Raw genomic sequence first — 17588 nt, 5'->3', positions numbered from 1 at the left:
AGGAAGCGCCAGGCCAACACCTCCATGCTGCAGTGACCCCCATGCCAGAGAGAACCACAGTTGGAATTATTTGGGCTAGGAGTTTGAGACTTATGTTCGCTGAGATCAGTGACCTCGTACATCAGGAGGGGCCACCATAGTGAGGTTGATTGCACTGGCAGAGCCTGCGCATTATTGTGAGTAATGTAGCAGCCCTGTATGCCAGGAGGAGCTGTCGGTATTAGTGTTGCCAAGTGTGTGGGTCATGGCATAGAGAAGGGGATTACTGCCGTGACCAGCAGGTCAAGACTGCCAACTGCACCTGACTGAATCCCAGAGGATTGCAACAACACTGCAAAAGACGTTGCACACTCACTAAAGCTCTAGTCGGGTGCCGGTAAATCCTCCCCTTGCGTCAGGGGTGGGGTGACTTACCTCGTGTTGGCTGAGCAGAAGCAGCTCCGATCGCTGGACGAGCCGGCAGTGCTGCTCAATGAAGAGAGCCTATACTACCGGGTACTGCTGTGTGAACTGCACTTGGACTTTCTTTGCCAAACATAATCTGTACTCTGGAGTGCCAACAGAGAGGGCACTGACTGCAGCGCTGAACACTTCCATACCCCCAGAGGGGGGTTAGACTGGAATTGGTCCTGTGGGGCCCCTGAGGGACTTGCAGCTAACGGGATTGGGACACGACAGACAATTTTGACTAATAGCTAAGGAGTCAAAGGGGAACTCTTGAGTACGGCCTAGTAATATGCATTCCCTGGATGAGGCCCCCAGAGAATAACTTGGGACAGGTTACAAGGCAGAGGGTGGGACAGGGATTTGCCTGACAACTAGTAGAGACCCAACCTCAATGTTATTGCATATGAGTATTGTTTTTCCTCTGTATATATGTACGTTTCGAAATAAAAGACTTCTTTTTCTTATAAAAGTAACTATTGGACTGGACATTTATTAATAGTGCATATTGTGTGAACTGTGAGTTATAAGTCGCCTTCACTTACCTTTATAAAAACGTCACCCCCCCACCACTTCGTCCACAGCAAGCACTGACACTCAAGTGCAGAATGGGAACTTGGCCCAGTTGTTCAGAAACCATAGTATGTCTGGCTCCAGGAGATCACGAGTAAAAGGCCTCAACCACTACAGTTGGGCCCAGTATCCCCATTGTACTCCATGACTCAATGAAAAGGGTTCTTACACAAAGTAATTAATTAAGTATGTTTCTGCCATCAGAGAATATTTTCCTTCTAAGGTCTTGCCTACCAAACAGCTTAAGCTTTCTTTAGGCAAAGCCTCTCAGGCAACCTGGAAGTCATCAGGAACTGTCCAAGCCATTGCAAAATGTGAATATTTGCCTGGTAATTTACAAGCATCCCCCTGAATCCATTTCTTACCCTTGCTTCTGTCTAAAGCACAGAGAATCATGGAAGTCTCCAAAGGGCCACCTTCTGATGCAGTGGATAACCACCCTCCTTCCTACATGTGTCCCGCTTTTATACCTTAGACACCAGAGAAACCAGATACAGAACATTAGGGCCCATCTGGACCTGCATTCCGAACATCAACCTTAGGTCTTGAGCGCCCAACACACCCACCAAGAGTTACTTCTCTGCATTTGATTCGGCCTTCACCCAGCACACCAGCTACTGTATCGGAGTCACCAGATAGTGTAGCTCAACATCTTGAAGACCTAGCCATCCTGCTTATATTTAAGTTTCAAAATCATAAGCCTAACATTTGGCCTTGAGCTCGTTCATACCAGCTGGCAGATGAAAGTGTCCAGTACTCAAATACAGGTTTGGGAACATGGGACACTACCCTCTGTAGCAGGTAAAAGCATCTCAGGATCATAATCATATTCACCAGTGGCATGCCAACCATATAAAGAGTTGTAGGGTTACCAAAATGTGATAGGACGCCTTTGGTTACTGATGACTCTCTTGACATTCAATGTATCCATATCATAACGTTGCCGGGCAACATGTATCCCAAATATTTAAACACATGGTATTGTCACGTTTGTTCCACCTTTGATATGTCTCTTTTCTGTGTGCCATACCACCCAATGGAAATACTCTGGATTTGTGCCAGTTAGGGAAAATATTGGACAGTCCCCCAAACACTCCTGGATGGTACAACAGGCAAGGGGTAGCCTGCTTTTCCACAAATAAGCTCGACATACAGTGAGACTAAGTGCATGTTGTCTCCTATGGTCATTCCCCAAACTTGCATATACCTTTTCATGTGTGCCTCCAGCGATTCGATTGCCAGAACAAATAGCATTGTTAATGGAGAACATCACTATTGTGTCTCATCCCTTCTAGATTCCTCCCCCATCTTCACCCTGGCACAAGGGGATCTGGAAAGCAATCTCCTCTAATGAATAAAGAAGAGGCAAAAGTGAAACCTTGCCAATGTACCAAATAAGAACTCCTAACTAACTGACTCAAAGGTCTTCTCAGTATCAAAATAATCCTTTTTTTGAGCTTAAGGCCTGTGACTCTCTTTCTCTTGCAGCTCCTATTCTGTTGTAGCAGCTCAGTCTGTTTTCCAGCTTTCTTTCCCTAAAATAAAAACAGTTAAAGGGCATGTAAAAAGGTTTGACAACAGGTAGCCTATCTGAATTGATTTACTTCTGTGGTAAAAAAAAAGACGTTTCTGCTTGGGTAGTAATTTCCTTGACTTAAGGCTGGCTCACGAACAAAAGGGAAGTGATATCTTCACCCCTCAGAAAGTAGATAAGCATGCATCCTGGCAGATGTTTCTAAGGATTTCTATTAGATCATTAGCCTAGGCAGTGTGCTCACACCTTTCTTGCAGTGTAACCACCAACACCCATTTCTGTGAACCTTAAGTGCCCCAGAGAACCAGACAGAGAACACTTGAGGCATGTCTCACTAAATGTCAACTTCTTTTGGTGCTTATCAATGAAAGCACGAGCATTCCATCAAAATGTCACTTTTCAAACTCACCCACAACTTTGGCTCAGTCCACGATCACTCTGTAGGATCATGGTAGCTAGATCCTAGAGCCCCTGTTCTGGTAGGTTCTGAATCTACGGTCTTGAGGGGTGACTTAGGTAGCATACTTAGGTACTTAGGTAGCAGAAAATGTACACTGCCGGAGAACAATTGGAAGTACATATTATCACTCAAGAAAATTCAACAATGGCATAAAAATGGCCCAAGAGCATGAGAAAAGCTGTATCGCCTAAAAACTGACAAAGCAAGGTTGGGGGCACAAGCTATCAATATGACACACTCAGTAGTAAGCATTAGGACCATTCCAGTCAACAAGATCCCACTGGTTGGGGTATCAACCAAATCGCATGGACACTCAATCGAGATTTAACAACCTTACTGACAATCTGATAACCATTGTACTTCAAAATGAAGTAAAACGCATGACTTGAACACTAAACACTTCCTTATCATTGAAGGCCATACTGAAAACCTTTGGCACTGTAAGCAGAGCACACCCCAACCTAGCCAAATCAGGCCTTAGTTCTAACTACTATTGGGGCTTCCAAAAGTGTGGGTCTGGGTGAAAGAGCCCCAACTGCTCTCACCTTGTGACAACGCTGTTTACAGGACCATTATAAGGCATGTGCAAACATAGTGAGAATCTCCTTGATGCTCTCTGGCAAGACAAGATGCTTCTTTCAACCCACCTCTCTGAATCTCTGTTTAGAAGGGGCCAGAAGCAGGAACTTTTGCCACTCAAATATTGAGAGTGAGAGGTCACTGGAAGCTGTGCAGACCTCTGTTGTAGGCTTCTGAAGTGCCAAAAGATCAGATCTTCTGCTGGCCCTAGGGAATCCTCCTCTGAGGCCTTAAGTTCTCCAAGGTGTCACTGACATCAGACCATTCGGCTGGCCACTGGTGCACCTTGGAATAGATCAGCGACACCACTAACCCATTACAAAGAGGGAGTTAGGAAGGGGGCAATGGTTGCATGGTATCTGACTACCAGCTATAAGCGCCCTTAGGATTGGTGAAGGACAGTGGGGCAGTTGAAGGAGCAGAGGGACCAATATGTATCTATATTGGAGGCAAATGAAATTTCAAAATGCCTGGAAAGTACCTAGAGGCCGGCAAACATAAAAAAACCAAATAAACAGAAGTATGGTGGTGAGAGTTTCTTTACACCTAGATCCCACATGGCAAGGGCTTAATGGGAGAAATACCTTTAAGGGTGAAAGGTTTATAGCAACACTGAATTTAGCCCCAGCCTCTACAAGTAAGAGAACAAAGCTTTATTTGTGTTCTAGATTTTTGATACTCCCATCCTCACCTAGTCTTTCTCCCAAAAAATAGCGTTGGGATCAGCAAAGCTACCAAAAGGTTAGCCAAAGGCTATCCATAGGTGAGAAATTGGTTTGCACCTGTGGAGTCTCTAGGATTCAGACTTAGTATGAGTTCTGCCACAGAGTACCACAAGTCTTTTGCCCCTTTCTGCCCCTCAGCTTGCCATGTGAAATTATCATTCAATTGTTCCAATATACAGCAGTGGAGGACCATATTTACTTTTTTCAATGAGGTAATATATGCTATTATCACAGTTATACCAACTGAAGCCTTCAAGCATCTGTAAGCCCACAACATGACTTTATTCCATTTAATCACTTTTTTATGGAATGTGTACATATTGTGGCCCATACACCGGGTTGTGATGTGTTCTACAATACAACATGATGGAAAATAAATTGGTTAGTAGAGGCTACAGTCACCATACAAATAGCTACATCAAAGGCTTAAGTACATTTGGTCTATAGTTAAAAGTCTGCATTTTAATGAATAGGAACAGAACTTGTGCTGAATAAAAAAAGGTTTATATTTGAGTAGCAGATAGATTAATCTTGGTGGAGGGTGCCATTCAGAATCTGAGGCAGTACCTGAAAATGCTTGGTCAAGGGTTTTGACTTTTTAATTTAGAGTTCTTCAGTCTCATGCTACACTTCCATGTGATGGATTTCATGCTTCTCACTATGATCAGTCTATCTGAATGAGAAGAGGAGTGGTTAGAGTGTGCTCCTTATAGAGAATCCAGTACATCGCAAGTTTGATTTGCACTTCCATGGAAAGTCAGTGAATATATTTACAGAATAAGTGGTAGGATAAGGTTTGCTCACCCCTGTGAGGAGTGGGCTGAAGCATGGATGATGTCATTTGAAAGTGGGAGGATCGACTTGCACAAGTCTAGGATGATGGTGGTCCCTCCTTCTACTTGGGATAAGATAAGGTACAGCATTGCCTTTCTAAAGTTTAATAGTGAGTTTAAGGGTTTGACTTGAAGAAGTAAAGTAGGTATTTTTGGTGATGTTGAAATGTTTGCGGAGGGAGAGTTGTGATTTGGGGTGGGAGATTTGTGGTAAGTCTAAGTGGTGCATTTTAAGTGAACTGGCTTTGAATTACAGAAGAAGTTTCTTAAAGGTGGGTAGAGTAGGACAAAGTTTTTTTATTGTAACGTTCAGTTCATAAAAGGCAGGGGACATCTATGGTCCAATATCAGTGATGACAAAATGAAGCTGGTGTTCACTTCAGAAGCTAACACTTCATTCCAAAAGGCCATCCTGCCGCCTGGCACCCAGAAATGGGCTTCCGCTCCTGCAAATAGACGAATAAGTGGATGACTTGGGATGACAAGACCTGTATTCTATTACATAGTAAACATTGGTTCATTAAACGAAAAATGCGAAAGAATTACAGAGGAGCCAGAGCCATGATACTAGCCGAAGATTGTAGAATTTCATCCCCCTCATACAGGTGTTGCAATCCTTCTGCTAATGCTCAGAACTATGTGATCCTCTGATCATGAGGGATTTTAGGGATGAGCGGTCTCTGAAACGATCCAGTGCCCCTGATAATGGACTACAATGTCGAAGAACATTTTGAAATTAATCCACACACCTTTGAGATTTCAATAAATCCATCGACTTATGGGTACCACAGTACAATCTTGTCTTTCAATGTTGGAACTTTGTTCACAAATGCTGCAGGTTCACCTTTGTCCCATGGTACATATACATGCACTTCTCCCACTATTTCTCTCAATGGATAAGCTGAAGCTTCTCCCTCCTCCTGTTTTTTGTTTTCCTCAACTAGGTCTGGTAGTTTCTTTTTCTTCTCATGGTTCCTTGCTAGGTCTGGAGATTTCTGTTTCCTTGCCCACTTGTGTCCTAATTTCTCAACACCCTTTCATTTACAAATGTATTTAATCAGTCCTGTAATGTTTAATCACATTCCTGAAGAACGCGTTGTCTCAATTGCTTCCTCATTCATCTGTACCCTGAGGCTTTTCTGACATGGAAAGCTTCCTGAAACATCAATTTCATATTTTCTGGCCGAATCAGTCAGTCTATCACATGTGGTTACTGCACATTTTGTAATTTCCTTACTCATGTAAATTAATTATATTTCCTGATATTGGTTCAAATTCTCAAGATCAAAACATTCCCTGATAATTTCTTCAAGTTCAATTTTTAAATTTCTTTTTCAGGTTCTCGGTCAATTTGTTCCACCATGCTCTCTAACTTATTAAGCCCTGCTGCTTCCTCAAACCATGGTCGAAAAATCCCATCTTCAAATAAATTTGTTTCTCCCTTGGCTATTGGTGTTGTAAAAACAATCCCTCCTCTATCTTTCAATGCTGGAACTGTCTGGGGTAGCTCCCGTTCTATAATCGGTGAATTCTGAGATGTCGAAGTAAACCCTGAGGTAATTACTCCTTCTACCATTCTTTGAGCTTCTTGAGTTGGGCCCATATTAATTTAGACAGTCACAAGTTGTCTAGGCAGTGTTTGTGCTGCTACAGTTTGTAGTATTTGTACCGAATTAGTCACAATTTGAGCAGTAACACCTGGAGGTATCACTGTCGGTATCGAGTTAACAGGTGGTGGGGCAATCTAAAATGTCTGTAAAGTTCTCTTAATCTGTATGTCCCTTGGTTCAACAGGAGCAGCAGCCACTGAGGTACTTGCAGGCACACTATGATCAGAATTTATAGTGGGGACCACATAAGGTGGTGGACACTCAGTTAACAATACATCGATTATTTTATCCCCTAAATCACTAACGGGTTGAGGCTTTTTGTCATCCTTAATTTTCTTCTCCTGTATCTGATCCTTTATCCTTTTGTCCTCTCTTTCCTAGTCTCTTGCTTTCTTTGCCCACATGCTTAAGACTTCAAATTGTGAGGCTCTAGATGATGACTTTATTTCAGAGAACATTTCGCTTAAACTGTCAATCTTTTGCTGTTCAAAAGTTCCATATTTTGGAATATTCAAAGGACTCTCTTTCTCAGTAACCTTGCACCATTGGCGAATCCACAAACATGAAAATAGTCCCAAATTTGTTAACATAAAATGTGCAGGTGTTCCCTCAGGTGAAGCCTTGTCACCGACCCAAATCAAATTTGTCACATTAACTCCCAAATATTTCTTAAAGCTTTCAACCCATTTCATTTTTGCAATAATTCAATGCAATGTTTTGATTCAAATCTGTAAACATCGGATTTATTCCCTCTAATCCTTTTACAGTTTAAATTCTTGAAGACTTTCAACCAATCTCAATACAGTAATCACACAACGGACCTATCACAGCGGGGCACACTCTGGCATCACTATCGCTCCTCACAGCAGCTCACACTCCTTCACAATTTCTCCATACACATTCACTCACACAATCATCTTATATCTGTAATTGTCTGCCTTTGTAAAAGATCGATAGAATTCAATTGCTCAAAGAATGCACATTCGCTGTGAAACCTCGGCCAGCGTGGAATCACCTGAATCAATATATTTACCCTTTGCGCACATGGTCTACTACATGATTCACGTTCATCCCATTCACACAGAGTTCTCTATCCTAGGTGGAGCTGTTGACAACGTCTCATAACTCCTCAATTCTCGGGTCAGACAATAACCATCTCGGTGTCTTCTACACCTTTCAATATATCCTGGGATCTGAGGCAACTTTGGGACCTGAAACGCAAATCTCTATCCTTGGACCATATCCGGCCCGAAACCACATTCAAGTGACTTTCACTCCAACTCCGCAAGACATCACACAATCAAACCATCACCGCAATCTAGCACACTCCATGCAATTACCACAACTGCAATGACTGCAAACAGAATTACTGCATACCACGATCTAATCCAACACATTAACCGCAAATGCAATGACAGCATACCATGATCTAATCCAATGCAATTACAGCAAATGCACTTACTGCTATCAAAAATTACCGCAACACATTGCTCCCTATAAATACTCACACCTTCTTCAGCAACTCCCTTCTTGCAGTGCCTTCTAATACCACTTTGCCAGTCCTCAAGTTCTGGGCATTAAAATCAGGACTTGTTGGGACTTGGGTCTTTATTCTAACTTGGGCAATTATTTTGTAGCTCCATTCAGGGCATTAACCTAAACTCTGCTCCTTTTGGTCAAGGTGTATAACATTACCTTGGCTACCAAACTAATAACACAGAAATCTCACAGTAATCGCTCTTTGGAAAGTTAGAAAATGTGGCACTATTACCTTTATTTACCATTACCCTTGTTTCCGCTCACAATGATGAATCTTTGATACCGTATTATGAGCAAAAGAACTCCTTCATAAACATAAGCAAATAATCATATGCAAATAGACATTTTAGTCAATAATGAGAGTTGAGAGTAGTTTTAAAGTGATTTATTTAATTAATTAAAGTTTCAGGTTCTCTGACTCTTCATTCATTAGTCAGGTATCAATAAGGTTTCAGAATTGATAAAAGAAAAATAAAGTTAGTACAGAGCATATTATAATTTCCATGCAGCGTGTTCCATAACAGAAAGAATCCCTATTCTAAGAAAATGAGGCACAAATGATGTCAATCAGAACTCATGAAGAGTTCAAGAATAGAAGAAAGAGTGAGATTAGCATGAAGCTAAATCAATAATTAATAATTGCAGAATCTCCCATAAAGAGAAATAAAGAATAGAGCAAATAAGCCTTGACAAAGCCAGTTAGTCAAAGCATAAAGTTTTGGGATTTTAATAAAAGTCAGAATGGAACAAAGCCTGCATCTAATCTGCCTTCGTCTGCCTCAGTTGTGCTCTCCATCAAGGCCTGTCCTCCCCTCCTCTGCAGGTCTGAAAAAGTCTGCAAAGGTCTCCGCCCCTAAATCTGTCTGAGTCTGCCTCTCGCAAAGGTTTCTACAAGGGTCCTGAAACACCTAAGCTAGGAACGCGTTTATATAAAAAATAATGTTACAAAGCAGGTGGCATTGTTTCATTCTGCACTCAATTGGAATCCAGCATTCTCATCTCCACCACACGGCAGTCTGCATATGTCATCCATCAGACAGGTGAAAATCCTTCCCACAACATATTCTGCATCTTATTGTATTATAACTTTATATCCTAACCTTCCTTTAAAGGACATTTTTTATTTTTACCTACACACGTAACATTAGCTGCAAAAGAACTATGTTATTTAAGCAAGAATCATTAAAGCATAACATGGTAAAGCATTTTTATAGTGCGTGTTTTTCCTATGCTCTCTAAAGCAAAGAATTAACTGAGGCTTTGTTTACCATTTCAAGCAACTAAATAGATAAGGCTCTGAAGGTCAACTGGAGCTTTCACAGCAAGAGCTGAATCATGAACTGTTTCTGTGTTTCTACATTTTAAAATGTTGTGTTAATTAAGTACAACTATATTCTACTACTGAACACATTTTTGCAAATTAAAATTGCATGAGGACAGAATCCAAACTAGCCACATTAAATCAAACTATGAATTAATTGTGCAATGGTTTACATGATTTATTAAATCGAAAACGTCTGACTAAAGTCTGTGAATATCAAAGCCTCATGTTTTCATTTTGCTGCACCAAATGTCTGCATGCCATTTTTTAAAATGCAGTTTTATGTCTGAAGCCCAAGGCAGGGTTGCAATTGGTAATGCTTAATTCTATAGGAAATTTTTACGCTCTTTCAGGGTCATGGGCAAGATAAGATTATCTAAGGGGATGAAAACTGAGAGTGTGGTTGGGGTGGTAGTGATATCTTCTTTGCTGTGCATATCTGTGATCCTTGTTCAAGTAGTGACATGTCCTAAATACTGTTCAACTTTGGCATGCATACAAATTATCCAGCATCGCTCATTTCCAGTGACACTTCTCGTGAACACACCATCATTTGGCCCAAAGCCATGTCGTATGAAAGCTGCACAGACAGCTGATGTGACTCTGGAAAGGCACAACACAGTAAAGCAGTACCACAATTTCGAGGTAAAAGTATGCATTGTAGTGGTGTGTGTTGTTCCTGTATGCGTGGTAATGGCACTTTTAATATGTGATTATGAATGCACGTTGTAATGACATGCATGGTAATGGGGTGCGTAGTAGTGGGTCATGTGTGGTAATGTACGCGTTGTAAAGGCGTGTGGTGAACGAGTGCATGGTTCCATCATACAACCACCAAACATATTGTCAAACTCGATTGCTATATTCCTTATGGTATTGGACAGTCAAGTTACCCTGATCCTGTGGTTAATGCTGCTCTCATGCCTACTGAGGCTAGTGCCTCATGTCACCAACACTCCACAATTTCTTTGTCAAGGGTGTAAGGCCTCCTCAGCAGCTACATGCATTTCCTCTGCCTCGCCAAATGAATAAGACCTTGCGTGGCGGGGATGGCTTAACGTATGGTAATGAAATATTACTTTACATTAAAAAAAACTAGAAATTCACTGACTAAACCAAAGGTTTAAGTAACGTAATAGTTAGGTGTGATAAAAAGACCTTCTTTGTTTAAAAAAAAAAACCTTAGAAAATCACTGAAAAAACTAAGGTTAAAATAATGTTATACATCGGTGACTATGTCAGAGACAACCTGTACGTTTTGAAAAAACACAGAAATTCAGAAGTTATAGTTAGCAGAGCTAACTATAACTTGCACTCCTGCTATGCATTGCATATTACCGCACATATTACATCACTCATGAAATGTTCTATGACATAATTTATGACATCATTGATGACGTTTCAAACAACATCATTGACGACATCATCCAAGCTTCTTTTGTACACATTACTCCAAAAAAACAATCTTTTTTTATCAAGTCAAGTCAAGTCAAATCAGCTTTATTCAGTGCAGAATATACATCCATAAAAGCATGCTAATCAAGAAAGGAATTTAACATCCCTAGTAACCATTAAAAACTATACAAGATCGGTAAGTATTTTACTTTCAAACAAACAATCCATATGTAATTGATGATACAAGAACAATTGATCATTACTTGTTTAAATATAACGTAGTTCAATTAAAAACATTTTTAAATCCATACTAGTTAAAAACAACATATTTTGTGATCACTCAACACATCTAGGTAGGTGCATTTGCATAAAGTGCATTAGGTACAAAATATCTTGTATCGTAAAGGTGCATAAAGTGCAAAGTGTTAAGTATATCACGATAAGAGTTTGATAGCGCATCTAGGTTCAATCATCAGATTTTTCATATGTTAAAGCCTCCAAATATGAGTAATCCTTTCTTCTCCTGATTGCCATTTGTATAAAAACGATGACAGCATTCATAATTTTATCATTTTCTAGACTACATATAAAGTTAAAAGCATGCTTATAATAAATAAGTTAATTAGCTAAAAAGAGTGGTTTTAATAGGAGTTTCTGGAAGTCCCTATAAAAACTACAAAAAAGTATGAAGTGCAGCGTTGACTGGGGGGATTTACAGTCACACGGACAATATGGGGGATTATGGCACCACTTTTCCATTCTAGGGAATGCTATTATATAGTGTAGTGTGCCGGGCCTGAGCCTCGTTAGGTAGAATCTAGGTTGAGTGTTTCTTACAGTGATAAGGTATTTTTTAGTGCCCATCGATAATGGGCGCTCACAGTAAGTAATAACACTTTGTTTTGAACTAGCATCAACCTCTCTTGCACATTCCCTAGAGTTGGTGTACCTTGTCTTCAGGTCGCATTTACTATGGTCCTGGATAAACGAGGGGTCCTTTTGATCAGAGTCTACCTTACAACATTTTAAAAGGGTGTGAATATGCTCTAACCAGGGAATTTTTCTACTGTGGTCAAGGACCAAGCAGTCCATGATTAAATCCTTGGTGAACTTGATCTCATCTTTCGCCCTAATCCCTTGCCAAAAGGTGAGTCCTGCTGTACTTATAAAATCACTTATATACGGTACAGCCAGCTCTTTATGTACTATATAATTTGCTGTGGAACTTGGGACTGCCAGTACTTAAAAAAAAACCTTATTTTCTTGAGTTTGTAAGGAGGAGGTGTTGCCCCTCCCCCATGTAGCTGCCCCGTAGCAGATACCTGTGACACACTTCCTGTAGGTGTACTTCCTATTTTTGCGGAGAATCTGAAGATAACCTCTTTTGTTCTTAAAAATTTCAGGTTGCATGATTCTATGTGTGTGCTCCAGGAACCGCTCCTATTAAATAGTAATCCAGATATGAAAAAGTTGAGACTCTGTTAATTACAGCCCTTCCCACGTGATGTTCTCTATTCTTCAGTCTATTACTCCCGCATGTCATGACAAAGGTTTTGTTAAGATTCAACTGACGGTCTTTTTCAGTCATGAACTGCGCTAATTTTTCTATTAGACATTGCAGACAATTTGCTGTCCTTGATGACAAGTAACAAGACAGCGTCGTCTGCATATAGAAGTACTGGGGTGGGACGTGACCCAACTTTTGGGGTGTCTACAGTTAGGTTTTGTAAAAAGGGATTGACATTATTAATATATAAAGAAAATAAAAGGGGTGCTAAAACACATCTTTGTCGTATTCCACGCGTTACCCTGAAGTCCGAGGTACATTCACCCTTTGTACCAAACCGTACTCTAGCGGTTAAAAATGTGTAAGTCTGGGATAAATATATGATAATATCAATTGGAGCACCTAACCCTTTCAATGTTTGCCATCATTTAACATGGTTATCAAGGTCGAAAGCGCTAGTGAGGTCGACAAAGCAAAGGTGTAAAACCCCTTCTTTGGCTAGGGTATATTTCCCTATCAGTAGCTCCAGATTTGCACATTGTTCCACCGTCCCGATACTCCTTCTGAATCCATACTGGACCTCTGTTAGGATGTTATTCTTAGGGGCCTAGTTTTCTAGCCTCCCCAACATGATTCTGCCCATCAGTTTGGAGGTTGAATCAAGAAGGGATATGGGGTGGTAGCATTTAGCCTTCCCTCTGTGCCCTTCTTTAAAAATAGGTAGAATAATAATTGCTACCCAAGAGGTGGGTAGTGCTCCTCCTAAGGTGGCATTAAAAACATTTAATAAAATAGATGACCGAAAATCGATGTTATGTTTAAAAACATCAATAGGTACCCCATACGGTCCTGCGGCATTACCATCAGCGCTTTTTTGTAGGGCTGATTTAATTTCATCTGGGGTTATTGGGGTGACTTAACAGATTCCACTAGTATAATATTAATATTAAGGCATTTAGTGATGTTAACAGCTTCTGGATTAAAAATACTCTCAAAATACATTGTCCAATCTTCCAGGGGAACAGCGGTGTCAATTTTCACCACAGTATTATCTTTAAAAAAAGGATGATCAATTGTTTTCCAAAATAAGAGTGCATCTCGTGTCTCTGCAGCCTGGATCAATTTTTCCCAGGCTTCTTCGCGAATCTCTATTTTTCTTTGATTCAAAGTATTTTTATAACCTTTCCTCAAGATGCTAATCCTTGCACAATCCCTAGGTTTTGCTTTCAGGGCTGTTTTTAGTTCCCTATTTAACCTTGAACACTCCTGGTTAAACCATGTGGGGTTGTGGTGACGAGCATTCTTCTTCTTTTTGTATATTAAGTCACCAGCAATTTCAGTCATGATGTTACAGAAAGCACTTACGATGTCCGAGTTTGTGGAGGAACTGTCCAGACAGATATTTATGTCTTTTTGTTTTTTCCCTATAAGATTGTCCATAAAAATGGTTGAGTTCACACCCGACCATTTTATGGAAACTCAGTTGTTACCTTGTGTCTTGATATTTATATCCGCTTTCTTCCCCCTTTCTTGCCGTGACAAGCTAAGCCTCAGAGTCATAATTAGCGGGTGGTGGTCACTTAGCAAGTTAGCACAGATCAACATTTTTTCCACTAAACCCCTGCAATACCCTGATATAATAAAATGATCAAAGTTCGAAGAAGATCTAGCCCCTACAAATGTTTGGATAGCTATCTCTCCATCAGGAACGTCTAGTTCCAAGACTGCTAAATTGTATTTATGAATAGAATTGTTAATTGCTTCCCCATAGGGACCATGTGGGAAAAGGGGAATTCGATCTCCAAAACAGTCACAATATCCACATTGTTCTACCACTACAATTTCACATTTATCGCTATTAAAATCACCCACCCTTTTTATCATACCTAACTATGACAGTACTTTAACCGTTTTTTTTCAATGAATAAACATATAGACGTTATTTGAACTTTTTAAATACTCTTGTGATCTGTTGCTGCTCTGTCAAAAGACACTCACATTCACTCCATGGTTAAGGTCTGATTTAGAAGACTGTGATAACAGGACTGTTGCCAAAAAATGACAGATGTCTCAACTGATATCTCTTCTTTCCTTGTCCTCACTTAAAGGACAGGGGACGAATGCCTTCTTGATGGCGAAACCAACAATGGCTCCTCCATCTTGAAGGGTAACTGGTGGCCATGACACCATCGGAACCTACCCTAGACTAGCACAAAATTTAGGGTGGCGAACCCTCCACTACTTCTGGTGTTGACACATCTGCACAAGAACACTGTTATAAACCATCATCGAATGCTCTTGAAATGTCCCTGATGAGCTGGGACAAAACTTCTCAACAAGTCAAGCGCAATTTTAATGTGAGTATAGGAGAGTCCCCCCCCATTTGTGGACGTATTCTTGATTCCAATATTTGTGATGTCAGAAGGACTTGCTGTCTCTCAGATTTTAAACCATCATTATCACTGGTGCAGCTTTGGTGAAAAGCCCCGACTTGTAGGGAAGCACAAAATGTGGTGGACCATCTTCCACTGGCATGGCAGAGGTGATCCTTCCGCCATACTTGCTGTCTGTAAATCTGGTGGGCTATCTGGCAAGGTTTAATTAAGGCCTTAAGATAGTTTCCCTGACAAATCAGAGGTGATGGTTGTGTAGAAAGACAAAGTAGATTGCGAGAGATTACGGGGAGGAGGAGCGGTCCTAAGTATATGGACTCAAAGTTACTTTTCAAAACCTCACCTCAAATCCAACTTTTTATCAGAGACCATGTAACAGTCATCATTCCTTTTTGACCAATTTAACTACACTCATTAATTCTGTCTCTACATGCGCAGACAGACTTGCATGCACGGAAAAAGAGTTACTTCTTTCAAGTGAGAACTCAGCAGCAGATGTCACCCATGCCAAATAATGAGACTGGTTCTAGTCACTCTCTGTTTTCATCTCTTCTAGGTGTGGGCTTTACTGTTATACTCATCTCCCTCTACGTTGGATTCTTCTATAATGTCATCATTGCCTGGGCCCTCCACTACCTCTTCTCTTCATTCACCACAGACCTACCCTGGATTCATTGCAACAACTCCTGGAACAGTCTGAACTGCTCAGAAACGTGGTATTCTAATTGGAGCAGTCTCGATGCGGAAGCCGCTGACCACACGTACAAGACTACCCCTGCAGCTGAATACTTTGAGTGAGTAAGCAGTGAGAGGCTTATTCTTAGCTCTGCCACACAGCGGTAACTGGCCAGTGTTGAGAAAGTGATCTATTTTAGAAACCGAGGAGCAGACGGTCGTGGCGGCCAACTTAAATAGCTGCATCCGATTTTGTTACTGAGGCTAGTTTACACTATTCTGCTTTTTGTCTTAAAAATTTGTTGAACTTTGAGAATTATATTTTGTTAATATGTTCTACATTTCTCCTTTTTATGCAGATACACGTTGTTGTTTTAGTATGAGTAGCATATCTTATGCATCCAGTTCATCAGAAAACTGCATGGCATGTGTTTTAGTATTAATCACAAGTACAAAGCCCACGAAATAGAACGTGAGTGGAAATGCAACATTATTAATAGTCAAAGCATAGATTAACTGCAAATTGTCTTCCCATCTCTCAGAGGTAGAATACATTCTTATTGCTTCTGCACATTTTTAGATAAAATAAGTTGAATCAGATTTGCAGCTTTATTTTCCTGAACACCAAGTGTATCATAACGATGGAAGCTTATATGTGTTGTGTCGAAAGGATGCTACACACAACTTTCACTTCATTGTTTTCAATATCATTATGGGCAATTATGAAAACAACTTTTAAAATAGTGGAAATAAGCATTGGCACACGTGCTCACACAATGATTATTTTATTAATGTTTTTATTGTAAGACTATGCCACAGAAATACAATTAAGTAAATATAGTGTTACCTCAACATGGTGGCCAGTGTAGGGTTGTGTGAAATCCACTCAATTTCTTCTTGTGTTATTAAGTGAAATGTACGTGAGAGGCAAAATCTGGAATTTTATTTTATTTTATATTTTAGTACAAAATGAGTTTTTGCATCCATTTGGTGCTAAGAAAAAAAGTGCTACATTGCAAATAGTATGAACAACAGTCATTTGTGTTCAGTTCGTTTGTGTTGCTCCATATTCAGATTTTTCCTCAAACAACAGCCTAATTGCGCAACATGGCGTTATGGTAGAATTCTGCGCATTTCATATATGCGTAATGTGACATGCACGAAATTCTGAAAGATTAGGTTGGCATAATAAAAATTTTGCACAGGCCTAGTCGCCATATACTTGCAAGAAAGATTTTACAATTAAATATTACCATTGCCTATTACTGTAGGAGAATAGTACTGGTGCTTCTTAGTAAGCAGGAATTTGACTGGCACAGAAACACTTTTAGTTTTAATACGCGTCACAAGAAAATATGATTCATACTGATGGACACAAAGGGTACTGGAGTATGTTGTTCAGAGAACCATAGTAACCATATCTGTGCTAACAGATATTACACACCCTATGGTATTCTCAAAGATAAAGCCCCATTTAGAGGATCTATTATGACTAATAAAAAGTAAGGAAGGATCCGCCAATGTGGCATGGCAAGGGGAATATGCCATCATAGGAGATGTTACTCACAGATTCCCCAGGTTTTGTCATAAACAAGGGAGCCATTCTGGAGGATACATTTAAACCAGTGTTTGGTGGGCAACCTTAATTCAGGCGGCTGGGGTTAGTATGGCGGAAGCTGAGCCTCCAAAACGTCAGCCGTTTGATAGCCAGCCTGCCTAACTTTGACTGTAAGCTGTCAGTATTACGTACATTGGAAACTAACGGAAGAGTAGACTTTTGCAAGAATGATGATTGTGGCTCCTAGTTAATTGCACATAAACGAAGGTATTCTGAGAGGAGGAGCCTAGCGCGCAACCAAGATGGCCGCGTAGGTGCGAGGCTCCCGAGGACCTCCGCAACCTCCGACGTTTATCCTGTCTTCATCCTGCCTCGGTTGAGGGGACAGTGTCGGTGAGCCTGAGTTGAGGTGGTACCCGTTTCCCGTTCTCGAATCGGACTT

At 40.6% G+C, this 17588-nt stretch overlaps 1 protein-coding gene across 1 annotated transcript in view; it reads left to right on the top strand.

The window, feature by feature from the left end:
* Window positions 1-17588, top strand: part of SLC6A3 (solute carrier family 6 member 3) — a 506641-nt gene that overhangs the window by 95502 nt on the left and 393551 nt on the right. Inside the window, exon 4 of the mRNA XM_085604173.1 lies at window positions 15470-15707. Coding sequence (XP_085460299.1) covers window positions 15470-15707 — 238 coding nt within the window. The remainder of the gene's footprint in view (window positions 1-15469; window positions 15708-17588) is intronic.

This window comes from Triturus cristatus, chromosome 5_1, assembly GCF_964204655.1.
Source record: "Triturus cristatus chromosome 5_1, aTriCri1.1, whole genome shotgun sequence".
NCBI lineage: Eukaryota > Metazoa > Chordata > Amphibia > Caudata > Salamandridae > Triturus > Triturus cristatus.
The sequence above is the reverse complement of the archived record's forward strand: the minus strand, read 5'-3'. Positions and strand labels throughout refer to the sequence as shown.